Source organism: Ambystoma mexicanum, chromosome 3p (assembly GCF_040938575.1).
Source record: "Ambystoma mexicanum isolate Mex_15411 chromosome 3p, UKY_AmexF1_1, whole genome shotgun sequence".
In the NCBI taxonomy this organism is placed as follows: Eukaryota; Metazoa; Chordata; class Amphibia; order Caudata; family Ambystomatidae; genus Ambystoma; species Ambystoma mexicanum.
The window spans coordinates 816,592,433-816,607,160 of NC_090925.1; the positions used below are offsets into that span (position 1 = coordinate 816,592,433).

Genomic DNA, 14,728 nt, shown 5'->3' on the forward strand with positions numbered 1-14,728 from the left:
GTTTGTGTGATGTTAATCTCTACATCTAAAAAGTGGATGGATTTCTGTGAATATTCATAGGTAAACTGTATCCGAGGGTCTATGCTGTTGATGTATTTGAAAAATTCTAATAAGCGTATTTCTGTGTTCTTCCAAACGCCAAAAATGTCGTCAATATATCTGATCCAGATAATAAGATCTTGATTCCATAGGTGATTTGATAGGACATATTCTGTTTCGAATTTATGCATGAATGAATTCGCATATGAGGGGGCCATGGTTACTAACCAAATAAAACAATTGGAACATCTTATAAGGAAAGAGATTAATCGTAAACTACATGCAATCACATTGGGGAGATACCATAAAAGCCAAAGAATACCTAGAGGTCTACGGTTACAGTTACAACCAACTTTATGCAAGGAAAGCAAAGCCTTTGTAAAGAAATGGGAAGCTATATTGAATAAATGTTCCTTGGACCTTATTCTGCTAACCATACAAGAATTAGCTAAAGATTTGAAAAACATAGGAGAAGAAATTCAAGAGATTGAAAGAGCATTAGTTTTCTTTTTATCACTAGATTTATGATTTAACATTGAAGAGTGAAACGATTATATATACATTAAGATTTACGCACAGAAAAATTTACTTTTCTCAAAGTTCTATGACACAGATTGCCGTGGCAACAATCCCGCCCACCTGCAGCAATGTAGAGGGGTGGGACCCGAGGCGTACGTACAGCATCGCTCGCGCTGCTCTGCGTCGCCCCGCCCACGTTCCCATGGCGATCTTTGATAGCGTCTGAATTCGCGCGCATTACACTTTCGCTTTCAACGCGATCGGTTCTGCGTGCGAGCTCTACGCATAAAGGTAAGATATCCTTTAGTATAGAGGTATTAGGTATGTACAAATGTATAGATAGAAGTTTTTAGACTCTTTTATCATTAATCAACAGGAATGTTGGAGACAACTATTGAGAATATTGACACGAGAGGACAACCAATTTAAAGCAGGTATAGACTGCCGTAATTTGGGAATAGTTAAACACTGGAAACGTACAGTTGTTCAACAATATTGACATAATTTTTGTTTGTTTTCTTCCCTTATTCAATCGCACGGATCCATTTGGGGGTACGTGCTTTATCTGTTTTTGAATTTCCTTGAATCATTAATATATGTTTTGTGTTGAAATGTTATATGGCTCTATGAAAGATTAGTTGGTGGTATATTCACTAAAGCATGGCCCTGACGAAGGTCGTAGACCGAAATGCATTGGCATATGTGTTTATTGATAAAACAAACTTATGCTTTTCGAAGTTGCCTCACTATAAGAAAATTTAACTGGTGATACTAAATTAAGGAATGAGAATAAAACATTTCTAGTTGAAGAATTTACTACAATTATTTGAGATTTTGGAATCAACATACAATACTGGATTGTATATTCAGAAGAATATTGCAACCCTGCCAAGGGTCAACTGAGAGCTCTAGCCTTTAGTAAGGTAATACTACCTTACTTTTCCTCAGAATTGTCTATTGAGATCCGTATGCCACAGGATCTTTTTCAAACTGGAAGCTCCAGGTTAAAACATCTATAAATATTACAGAACAAGTAATATATTGACATTGTGAGAGAGAAATCCCTAGTAGTGCCCGCCTAATCTCTGTACCAATATTTTTAATGTCACCAGAAGTTATTTGCATCCAGAATATAAATCTAGCATCAAAACATTATTTTTGTGTACCGCTGAAGTAAGATAGTGAGACAAATCAGGCCTTGCAAGTTCTTTATAATTCCAATACAACTGCAGGTTAAGTGATTTAGTTTACCTACTCAACCTAAAAGAATTACACTCGAACCATAGCAACGGGTGACAAAAAAATGCAAAAGCGCTTTCTGTAAAATGGTGCATGTCTCCACAAACCAACTTTGTTTGGCACACTGCTGCCAGCTATGTGCAGGGGAACCTATTTGACATTTACTGCAAAAAAGTAAATGTCACATAAAAGTTTCAAACATCCCTTATTAAAAAGGCTCTGAAAACAGTTTGGCCAGCTCTCTCCCGTAGGTGGGTGTGTATATATATATATATTATAGCAATCCTAATCATAGGGCAAGGTGAGCTCTGGAGACTAACTACAGTGTGTGGTATTGCATTTGATGTGTCGATGTACAGCCTGGACGAAACAGTTGCTCGTTCTTTTGCATAATCATCTAGTTAGCCTAGTGTATTCATTATGTAAGAGGAATGAAAGTAAGAGACTAAGTAGAGAGAGCTGGTCAAACTAGGTGGACTCTTGTAGTTTGCTGGGATCTCACTTTCAGGGTATGTGGTATAAAACCGTTTCTGCGTTGAGCGCCAGTTGCACAGAATGCAACCGACAGGTCACAGAATTAGATTTGCCCTTAAAAGCAGTTAGCTGTGTGATCATGTACATTTTCGTAAGTGTTAACTCATTAATGTGATGCATCTTCCCCTGCTCCTCCCCCAGCAACAAAAATCTAGTTAACAGTATGATATTCAGATACACTAACCTTGACTTTACTTTAAGCCATGGAGATTATGCAGTGTTTTACAGAGGCAATACTGTAGTTGTGCATTATGCAACAACTAAAATTGTTAGGAATGCAATTGCATGATTGTTTTTAATAAAGTTACACACAGTGGCCTTTGCAGCAGTGGATATAGTTAGTTTAATAAAAGTATTAGCCAGATACTTCTGGTTTTCAATTGTTTGAAAAAGAAAAAACATCTTGCCTACCACTCACACAGGCCTTTGGCACTTAAGCGTGAAGGAGATGATTACTATTGCACTCTCTCTCCATTAGTCCCTTTGAACTTGCAGTGAACAGAGTAGATGGTGGCAAGAGCTTTGAGATCCAGAGAGGAATTCAGGGTGAGCAGTGCTTTCATTGAACAGGGTAACTTAAATGGTTAACTTTGGTACACAAGTATCAATTTAATTAGCAAACCTACAGAATTTCATAGAAAATTGCTATGTGACGCCGCTTATTTTATGCCTTGATGTGCCTAATCATTCTTCATTAACATACTCAAAGTTAACATCACATATCTGTTTGCATTGCACCAGTTGGCCCGGGGTGCCAAAAGTAGCTGTTGTTTTCAAGCTACCCATGCTTCCCTTGGCTAGAAGCAGGAGCTAAATAGCGCCCAGCAATTTTGAACCCTGAAGAAATATTATTTTATTTCTGTATGTTATCCTCGTATAGAGTCAAACGCTACAAATTCTGTTTTATATGGTAGCTATCTAGAACATCCATACTGCACAAACAAAATTACTCTGAAATGACAGCTAATCATATCTATGTTGGGGGACGTTATGGTTACAAGTAAAACTGAAAAACCCCAGAAATTCACCAGTTATGGTAAGCTAAGCAACCATAACTGGCACCACCACCATGCACTGCTAAGACCCAGGACATCAAAGATGACAACACAAATGTCATTGATGACATCACATGTGAAATTAATTTTGATTAAAAGTCCCTACAAGAGACTAACAAGGGGTGCTAAAAAAAAGGATTTTTCTTCCTACACCGGGATACCTGTGGCGTCCCCGTGTAGAAAGGAAAATCCTTTTCCAAGATGGCCACCATAGAAAGGGAAGGCAGGTTTCCATACAGGGCCCCTCTTTGCTTTTCATGGCAGCCTGCAGAAGGCAAAAAGAGAACCCTATGACCATATTACCACAAGCACATTTTTCTTCCCTTTCAAACCTATCCCAATTTCGAATATCTTTACCAAAAAGCCAGTCCCAGTTGGACATGTCTGCTTTAACCCCATGTGTTGTCCCTCGTGGTTATGGCCAGTAGCCAGATTGTCCGGATCATGACTTTATTCCATGACCTGGACAATCTGGCCACTGCCCATGGCCACAGGCTACACCTCTGTCACCAAAGGTATATCACTATTTTTTGTACCTACATTATGACACTTGTCAAAAAATAAAACCTGGGCACATTTGCAAACCCATTCTTTCAGGTCCTTGCCAATGCTCCTTACACAAGTTTGCTGGAAATCCACCCATTTTATATTTTTTCAAATGTGTCAAATGTATGCACATACAATAGTCATATAAACTAGCCCCCACATGACAAAATCCATTCAGACTTTACGAAAACATTTATATCTAGATCTAAAATCTTATTGCAAACTTTTGTGTAGATTTGTCAAATTGCACCACATTTATAAGCCTTTACAATAGTTTTGGAACCCCCCCTCTAATTTTGCCCCCTCTTGACAGAATCCCACCAAACTTTGCAGACTCATTCGGAATCAGGTCAAGAATATAATTGCTAAATTCCATGCAGTTTCAATAAGTGACGCCAAAGTTATAAGCCATCCAAGAAATGTTTTTCACCAACCCTGTAATGCAGATGTGCCCACGAACTTCACAGGACTGTTTGCTGACTTTTACAGCAAAAAACACCTGCTTTTTTGCTTCCTGCAGCCATATACCATCCCATCCTCATCACCCTTCACCTCCCCAGAGATTATCTGATAAGTTTGACAAGTGCAATGTTGTGTTTTTTAATGTGTTTTTACTGCAATGTCCACGGACACCGGCCGCTGTCCTTGAATCCAAGATGGTGGGCGTTTCCAAAAATCTGACGCACTTTGCGCTTTTCATCATCCAATCAGTGGGCGCTCCGATATCCGCGGACACCACGTTGCCTTCTACGCCAATCAGAGGCCAGTACACGGACCGAACAGGGAAGTGTGTCTGCAGACCGGACACAGATATCACACATTTTTTGTACTTACCTTTTGGTCGTTTAAAAAAAAATACTGGACGGATTTACACCAAATTAACAAAAGAACGCTTTCGGCACCAAGCCGCCGCTCCTACCGCAAATTTGGTGAAAAATCGTCCAGCGGTTCGGGCTGTAGGCGTGAGCAAAGTTTTTTCCCATTATGTCTATGGAAAAAATACTATAACTTTGCCCCTACCCTTGACGAAACCTCACCAAACTTGGAAAAAAAATTCTGAGCGGGTCAACTACTTTTTTTTGCAAAGTTTGGTGAGGATTCGTCTCGAGGGACGAAGTTATAAGCCACCCAAAAAGTGCTCTTCCTATGGGTTTAGCAAAGTAACCATAACTACTGGGCTGCTACCGCAGGCCCAGTGATATATAATTTTTGTGATTTTTATTTTTAAAAAAATGTATTTTTATTTTTTTAGATGCTGGTATCAGCTTTTATGTGATTACTAACAATATCTTCCTGCTCCCCCCCCTAATAGCATTAAAACACCATTAAAACACCATTGTGTTATGTCTTCACTGCCTCTTGTGTGTTAATTATAGCTCTATTTAAAAAAAAAAAATATATATATATATTTGTCCAGGCCTCAAAATCTGTACTCGCCAATAGCGTTTGGCGAGCAATATTTGGCAAGTAGGAAATTGTGGGACAGGCCCCCCAGTGGATGGAGCATTAAGGTTTGGGCACTCCGGGGCCAGATTGGCACATCAATGTGCCTCTCTGCACCAAGGAGAGTTGGGTTACCAAAGGAAAAAAGTGTAAAAATGGTGGAATGCTTTTTAGGGGGGGCTGCGGGGCACCCCAAAGGGTACCTCACATATGTGGGTGCACCTACTGGGGGCGCAAAAGGAAAAGGGTAACCCGCTGGTAACCACAAGCCTTTCGCCACAGCAGTTTGTTCATGTGGGCAACCTACAGATTTGGGCCTAGGGTGTCGAAGCCAGCAAGGAAAAGAGGGAACCCCATGCATTTCCCAAAAGAGGACACCCCTGGGAATCCACAGAGGTCTGACTTGCGCGAAGTGGCACAACATTTATTACCCCCAACCCCAGACAAAGTGAAAATTGTGGGTTTTTTCGCACCAAATATCACACTTTGTCGGGGATTGTGGCTAATAAAAACTGGGGCAATATGCGCAAGGCAGACCTCTGTGGATTCCCACGGGTGTCCTCTTTTCGGAAATGCATGGGGTTCCCTGTTTTCCTTGGTGGCTTGGACACCCCAAGGCCCATATGTGTATGATGTGAGAGTGTGAAATTCAGGTGTGAAAAAAGACTTGGAGTTACCTGTGTTTTAGGCTTTCCCCTTGGCGCCCAGGTAGGTGCACCCACACATGTGAGGTACCGTTTTCATCGGGACACCTGTGGGAACACAGAAAGGTATAACATTTGTTGTGTTTGTGTGGTTTTCATAACGTTTTGACCCATTTGATGGTGCCCTTTGTCAGACAACCCTTTAATTTCCGAAATGTGACCTACATTTAGTCGCTGCTTTAGGCACCCTACATTTTTGTAACCTGCACAAGTCACATACCCTTGAAAAGGTCTGCCTGTGCTCTTTCAAAAAATGGATGCTTGCCGTTCCTCACCACATTGGTTTTCCCGATTTGCTAAGTGCATCTGTTCAGGCCGTAAGCATAAAACTCCTGTGTACCATGGCTCAGTGTTTGGCTTGTGGTATTGCTTGTTTAGTAAAACACTACAAAAAATGTGTGCTTTCCTAACTGCAAGAGTCGGGGGAATGTAGCGGAGCATTGCTTTTCTCAAAATTCATAGAAGCCATTTCTGTACCAAGCCAACCATGTCCAACACATACCTTTTTTTCGGTCATTTTCCCGCTTTTCCCCTAATCTATGGCATTTTCCCCTACCTAGTTGTTGCCTGACCTACGCAAAACACCCCTTCCTAAACTTGGAATTTTGTCTACTTTTCAGAAATATATGCCTTTCTGTCCTCCAATTCGGCTTTCCTACCCTTTTCTTCCATTCCGTCCAGGCATGTCCAAGTGGCAAAAATGGCCAAAATTGCCTACCTCTCACAAAACAGTTGATAACCACATCAAAATAATGATGTTTCGTTTCCACTCAACCTGATCTTCAAAGCCAGGAAATTGTTGAATTCAGCACAGCAAACCATTTGTTCCTAGCTCTTACAAGGAAAAACCACAGGCTTCTTTGTACATCACTTTTCAGCCTTTTTGCTTATTTTCTCTCCCCCCCCTACAGCAACCTAGGATTCCTTGGTGGCGTTACAACCGCCTACATGTGGGAAAAAAAGGAGCCAAATTTGGCCGAGATATATCATGTAACAAAAAAGTTACAAGGATTTGAATGGCCACATACCGAAATCACCAAAAAAGGCCTTGGCACTGGGGGAAAAACCCATGGCAGTTAAAGGGTTAAATAATAATATGACAAGTAAAATAAACAGAAATCATGAATTATGATAGTGAAAGCAAATGATTTTTGAGGGCAGCACAGGAGCGATGAAAAGAGGGAGCAGAGCAGATAGGGAGAGGGAGAGTTCCAAAGTATGGGAGCAAGTAACAAAAATGAGCAAAACCGGGATGGAGCCCAGGGGATTTGCGGACAGAGATACGGAGAAGAGGTACAGATCAAAGAGAACATGCAGAAAGGTAGAGGGAGTTAAGAGGGCAAGATAGGAAGGAGCAGGACCATTAAGGCCATGAAGACCGTGCAGAGAAAGTGAAAGAGAAGTTGGTTGCCAAATGAAAGAAGGAAATTGGAGCATCGGTGACTGCTAAAGGAATCATGAGCAGGAAGAGAAAACATGAGACAAATAGAGGAGTTGAAGACTGAGCGGAAGGGACGGCGAGACAAGAGACCAGAAGGGACGGGCACGACAACCTGAGCAGAAGGGACGGCGAGACAGGAGACCAGAAGGGACGGGCACAAAAACTGTTATAAACGTGATAGCGGCCGCACAAGCAGACGTTGCCAGAACATGTGCAGACTTGAAATCCACCGCTGCAGAAAGGAAAGGGCCAGAAAAAAGTATTCTCTGTCTATGCCCCAAGACTATGGAACCTCCTCCTCGTTAGCATCAGACTCACCCCCACGCTCCTACAATTCAGAAAGGAAATCAAGACCCACCTCTTCAAGGAGTCGCTCATACTCAACACCTAGGCCATCACATCGCCCCTTGCACCACCTGACTCACTAGATGGCGCCCGCCCCTCTCCTCAACACCACCCGGTACAGCTGTACCCCTCCTCTGTGCTCCCATGTACCCTACACCATGATGTATATCTGTTCTGTTGTTACCTCTGAAAAGCACTCCGTTATGCAACTGTACTTTTGTATACCTCTCTAAAGAGCTCCATTATACATCTGTACTGTTGTATACCTCTCGTAAGAGCTCTGTTATGCATCTGTACTGTTGTATACCTCTCTAAAGAGCTCTGTTATGCATTGTATACCTCTGTAAAGAGCTCCGTTATGTATCTGTATTGTATACTTTTGTAAAGTGCTCTGTTGCTTCTCAAAGCTAGGTCCGCCTCAATAGATACCATCATATCAATAATAAAAGCAGTAGTAGAGATATGAGTAGTGAAAGAGAGTGAAGACTCAAAGATTACACCAAGATTTCTCACAGTAGAATAAAGGGAATTAAAGCAGGTGGGAAGGAAATACCAGAAGGGTAGGCAGAGGGTGATAGAGTGGAGGAGGGGAATAAATAGAAGCTTGGATTTTGACTGGCTTTAAGGTGAAGAAAGTGGGTGTGGATTCTGAGTTTTAATAGCTGAGAAGCAAGCAGAGACATTGGCCTCAAGGGAGTCAAAAAAGTTAGAAAGAGAGGAGAAAATGTTGGGTGTCATCTGCACAGAAATGAGGCAAAGATTAAAGGAAGATATGAGATAGGAGAGCGGGAGTGTATAAGGGGAGACGACAAGAGGGACAAGCACAGAACCCTGCAGGACACCAAATTGGAGAGGACGAGAGTCAGGTGTAGAGCCAGACCAGGATCCCAAAAAGATTGATACGAAAGGTAAGAGGTGAACCAACGAAGGAAAGCACGAGAGAGCAAGTGAGGCAAGGGAAGACAGGAGAGTGGAGTGATCAGCAGTGTCGACAACCGTTGACAAGTCAAGAAGGCTGAGAACAGAAGAACGTTAGTTGCGCTGGGCAGAATGAAGAACGTGGCATGAAGGAGGGCGGTGTCTAGGTTACCTTAGCACTGAAACCCACTCACTCTAGATCAGCCCAGTAGTGAATCCCAACCATCCGAGCACACCCCAGTCCTATGTTATGTTATGTTACTTGGTATTTATATAGCGCTCTATTTATCATTGGTGTGACCTCAAAGCGCTGGTAGGTTGAACGTCCTCGGGAACCGTAGTTCTGGTCAACAATTTACCTGCCTCAGCTTTGCCCTTCCCCCATCCATGTACCCTAGCACATGCCAGCCTAACGCTCACCACACCCAACCCCACCCCACCCCACTTCACTTCATCCACCCAGCCTGGCCCAACAACCTCACCTCACCCTAAAACCTCACCCAGAAATCTCAGACCGGCCACAATCACCCCGCTAATACACCCAATTCTACCCAACCACCACCTCTCCTCAACCAAACCAACCACCCACTACCTCACATCGCCCCATCTACAGCACCCATCCAACCATGTCACCTGCTCACCCAACCTCATCAAATTAGCTCGCCTCATCCAATATATCACCCCACCACCTCACTCACCCCATGACCCCTCCCACCTAGGCTAACAATCGCACATATACGCTTGAGGACCCTAGCTTACCCTAGCCCAATACCCACCTACCCTAGCTCATCCAGGCACAACAACTCATTTTTCATAACTAGCCCCAGAACACCATAGCTCACCCCAACACCCCACTCACACACGCTAGGTCACCTCAAAGTAACACACCACCCACCCAACCCAGCGTGCCCTGCAACCCACCCAGAGCTCACCCCAGGAGTCCACCCACCCAAGCATCTCAATAGCTCACCCACACTTGTTACCCCAGGATCACACCTAACCCTCTACCCACTCTTCCTCACCTAGAATCCCCCCTGCTCGTTGTAGCATCACACCAACACACACACCCTAAGAACCCACCCAAGCTCACTTCCATACCCTAGCCCACCCCATACCCTATGACACCCTGATCACTCCCAGCCTGGCTATATCACTGTAACACATGCGGCTCACCCCAGCACCCCAACCACACTTGCGCACCTTAACAAACCCTAGCTCACCCCAGCAAACCTACCTCACCCCAACACAACCAACCACACCCAGGAACCCTAGCTCAGCCAAGCATTCACCCCCAATGCAAATGCAATAAAAACAAGCACAACTCATTCAACATAGCTCATCCCAGCAGCCCACCTCTCCACCCACTGCCAAAGCACCCCAGAAAACATGAGTTCACCCCAGCGCCCCATTCTCCCCAGTCACACAACCACCTCACACCTCACCCGACCTCACACACCCCACCAAACTTCAACAAACCACTTTGCTGAATCCTACACAAGCTTACCCAACATCACCCCGCCCTATCTACCCAGCATAACACCGACCCACCCTAGCTCACAACATAGCTCACCACAAAAAAAAAACATTCCACTCACACTAACTCTTACTAGCATACAATCTACCCGCCCTAGCTCACCTGTGCAGTACAACCCCAACCATCACTTTTTCCTACCCCTGGGTGGGTTGCCCAATGCTAGCTGTCGGTAGGATTTTCTGACGGGTAGGAAAAAATGACTGGTCAGGCTGTCAGATTTTCCTACCCCTTCACTTTTTCCTACCCCTGGGTGGGTTGCCCAATGCTAGCTCTCAGTAGGATTTTCTGACGGGTAGGAAAGAATGACAGGTCAGGCTGTCAGACTTTCCTACCCCGTCACTTTTTCCTACCCCTGGGTGGGTTGCCCAATGCTAGCTGTCGGTAGGATTTTCTGACGGGTAGGAAAAAATGACAGGTCAGGCTGTCAGATTTTCCTACCCCGTCACTTTTTCCTACCCCTGGGTGGGTTGCCCAATGCTAGCTCTCGGTAGGATTTTCTGACGGGTAGGAAATAATGACAGGTCAGGCTGTCAGACTTTCCTACCCCGTCACTTTTTCCTACCCCTGGGTGGGTTGCCCAATGCTAGCTCTGGGTAGGATTTTCTGACGGGTAGGAAAGAATGACAGGTCAGGCTGTCAGATTTTCCTACCCAGGCACTTTTTCCTACCCCTGGGTGGGTTGCCCAATGCTAGCTGTCGGTTGGATTTTCTGACGGGTAGGAAAAAATGACAGGTCAGGCTGTCAGATTTTCCTACCCCTTCACTTTTTCCTACCCCTGGGTGGGTTGCCCAATGCTAGCTGTCGGTAGGATTTTCTGACGGGTAGGAAAAAATGACAGGTCAGGCTGTCAGATTTTCCTACCCCGTCACTTTTTCCTACCCCTGGGTGGGTTGCCCAATGCTAGCTGTCGGTAGGATTTTCTGACGGGTAGGAAAAAATGACAGGTCAGGCTGTCAGATTTTCCTACCCCGTCACTTTTTCCTACCCCTGGGTGGGTTGCCCAATGCTAGCTGTCGGTAGGATTTTCTGACGGGTAGGAAAAAATGACAGGTCAGGCTGCAAGATTTTCCTACTCCGTCACTTTTTCCTACCCCTGGGTGGGTTGCCCAATGCTAGCTGTCGGTAGGATTTTCTGACGGGTAGGAAAAAATGACAGGTTAGGATGTCAGATTTTCCTACCCCGTCACTTTGTCCTACCCCTGGGTGGGTTGCCCAATGCCTGCTCTCGGTAGGATTTTCTGACGGGTAGGAAAAAATGACAGGTCAGGCTGTCAGATTTTCCTACTCTGTCACTTTTTCCTACCCCTGAGTGGGTTGCCCAATGCTAGCTGTCGGTAGGTTTTTCTGACGGGTAGGAAAAAATGACAGGTCAAACTGTCAGATTTTCCTACCCCGTCACTTTTTCCTACACCTGGGTGGGTTGCCCAATGCTAGCTGTCGGTAGGATTTTTTGACGGGTAGGAAAAAATGACAGGTTAGGCTGTCAGATTTTCCTACCCCGTCACTTTTTCCTACCCCTGGGTGGGTTGCCCAATGCCTGCTCTCGGTAGGATTTTCTGACGGGTAGGAAAAAATGACAGGTCAGGCTGTCAGATTTTCCTACCCCGTCACTTTTTCCTACCCCTGGGTGGGTTGCCCAATGCTAGCTGTCGGTAGGATTTTCTGACGGGTAGGAAAAAATGACAGGTCAGGCTGTCAGATTTTCCTACCCTGTCACTTTTTGCTACCCCTGGGTGGGTTGCCCATTGCTAGCTGCCGGTAGGATTTTCTGATGGGTAGGAAAAAATGACAGGTCAGGCTGTCAGAATTTCCTAACCCGTCACTTTTTCCTACCCCTGGGTGGGTTGCCCAATGCTAGCTGTCGGTAGGATTTTTTGACGGGTAGGAAAAAATGACAGGTTAGGCTGTCAGATTTTCCTACCCCGTCACTTTTTCCTAATCCCTGGGTGGGTTGCCCAATGCCTGCTCTCGGTAGGATTTTCTGACGGGTAGGAAAAAATGACAGGTCAGGCTGTCAGATTTTCCTACCCCGTCACTTTTTCCTACCCCTGGGTGGGTTGCGCAATGCTAGCTGTCGGTAGGATTTTCTGACGGGTAGGAAAAAATGACAGGTTAGGCTGTCAGATTTTCCTATCCCATCACTTTTTCCTACCCCTGGGTGGCTTGCCCAATGCCTGCTCTCCGTAGGATTTTCTGACGGGTAGGAAAAAATGACAGGCTAGGCTGTCAGATTTTCCTACCCGGTCACTTTTTCCTATCGGTAGGATTTTCTGACGGGTATTAAAAAATGACATTACAATTCCTGTCAGATTTTCCTACCGATAGGATTTTCTGACAGATAGCAAAAAGTGACGTTACACTGGCCATCGCCCCTTTCACTCTCACTCCGCCACTGTCTGCCTGCCTGGGTCTCCCGCTCTCTTGGTCTCTGTCTTTTTCTGTCAGGGAATGATGGGAGGTGCGGGGGGGGGGGGGTGCGCTTCTCTCATTTACCTTGGCAGAGTCCTAAGGATTGTGAGTGGGTGAACCTTTTGGTTGAGAGAAAGAGCTCCTTTGGATATGAAAACGCAGGCCCCAGTGTACGCTTGCTTGGTGTGCAGGGAGGCCATGCAAGGCTGCAGGCAGATCTGAGGTCATGACCCGCATGGCAGAGGCAGGGCCATTTTAAGAGATGTTTGAAGCCCGGGGTGGAGATACGTTTGAGATCCCACCCAAACCAAAGAAATTAAGGAATTCAGAGTCTCTGCTCCGTCCCACCCCCTCGTCTCTGCCACAACGCAAACCTGATACGTTACTCCAGTAGAGATCAAAACTAGGGAGGATGCCCCCTTCATGTCCATGTACCCCCTTTATCCTTGCTCGAATCAGAATAACAAACAAGCAGCATTTTAAGGGCAAAAAGGGTCACATGCCCACCCGTCAGGGGTATAAATGCCAGGTTACAGGCTACTAGCCAGCCATAGAAAAGCACTTGCTCCCATCGCTGGCGTAGCAGATACCCGTACATTTATTTATTTATTTATGCAATGTTTGTCTTACAGAGTTATCCCAGAACCATTGAATAAATACATAATCCGGGTCCATGTATCCGACAAAGATTGCCTAACTAAATAATTAAATAAATAAACAAACCGGGTTGCGGCGGAGGACGGGGTCTTGGCTGGATGAACGGCGTACCACTACATACACACATTGTGTGCGTACAGCCACCCGCCATCACATTTCAGCACTAATTGGGGAATTTTCGTTGTCAGTGCCAACTGACATGGCAAGGGCATCCGTCGTAGGGGTATCCGAGTAGCGCCGTGAATAGCCGGCCTCAAGCTGCAAACCATTCCACATGTGAACGAGCAGCGGCGCCATGGCACAGCCGCACACACACTCACCCGGTGCACCTCGACGGCGTCCTGGAGAGGCAGGAAGCAGTGCCCGCCGTGGCGCAGCGCGTCCCGGCAGATGAGGCAGGCCAGCTCGCCGTCCTCCTGGCAGAAGAGCTTGAGCTTCTCCTCGTGCTCGGCGCACTCAGTCCTGGGCCGCCCCTGCCGGGCCCTGGCCGCCGCTCTCCTCACCTTCTCCCCCAGGCTCGCCCACCACAGGCGCCCGGTATGGCAGGCCTCCGGCGGGAAGGCTACCCGGAAGTGGCGGCAGCCAGCCAGGGCCCTCTTCCGCAGGGCCCCGCCGACTCTTCCCAGGCAGGGCCCGCATTCCTCTACCCCCAGGTCATTCAGGAGGCCGAGGCACGACGCGGGCGCCATCACTTCGTCCAACACCGCGGCCCATTTCCCCAGATCCATCGCGGAATTCCCCCAAGGGCCTCTATCCTCGCTGGGTCGTCACCTGCTTCTAATTTCCACCAAATGGGAAGCGCAGGGTCCCCCAACAGCTCCTTGTTGTGGCTGATGGTGCCTGAGATGGCTCACTTCGATGCTAGGAGTTATATCACTTCAGGCCTGGGCGCCTTGGATGACTGCCCCACAAGAGATGTGTGCTGCAAGGACTTCCATACCTTAGACAATGCTGCTTGCTCTGCCCAGTGTTGCTTCTGTGCACACAAAGGAAGTGTGGACTTTTGCCAGCTGGAGGAAGAACGCTATTTACATGGAAAATAAACTGTATCTATTCCTCTCAGGAAGCGGGGAGTCGGCCCTCTCACCACCCACAGGTCCAGCTCAAGGACACTCTCGTGCCATTCCTCAGTGTATCTCCCAGGGAGACTTCCTGCACTGACTTGCTTCCTTAAACAACTGAGCCCCATAAAATACCCAAGGAGTGCAGCCACTCCGCTTGCTCGCACTGTGGCATAGAGTCATGGGGCCTGATTCACGAAGCTTTGTGCTGGCGCAATTCAGGCGATGCCCCGAGCCTCTCACATGTTCTCCCGCCGCCTCATACCTGATCCACAAAGCCAAA

The 14,728-nt window shown here is 46.1% G+C and overlaps 1 protein-coding gene across 2 annotated transcripts in view; it reads right to left on the reverse strand.

The window, feature by feature from the left end:
- The window catches only part of LOC138580934 (zinc-binding protein A33-like), a 219,370-nt gene extending 204,981 nt beyond the window's left edge, over positions 1-14,389 (reverse strand). The window contains exon 1 of one of the 2 annotated variants that reach the window (XM_069651867.1): positions 13,705-14,389. In XM_069651867.1, the coding sequence (XP_069507968.1) occupies positions 13,705-14,112 (408 nt within the window). In that variant the 5' untranslated portion in view covers positions 14,113-14,389. The remainder of the gene's footprint in view (positions 1-13,704) is intronic. The other variant, XM_069651866.1, reaches the window with a different exon arrangement.
- Positions 14,390-14,728: the final 339 nt, after the last annotated feature.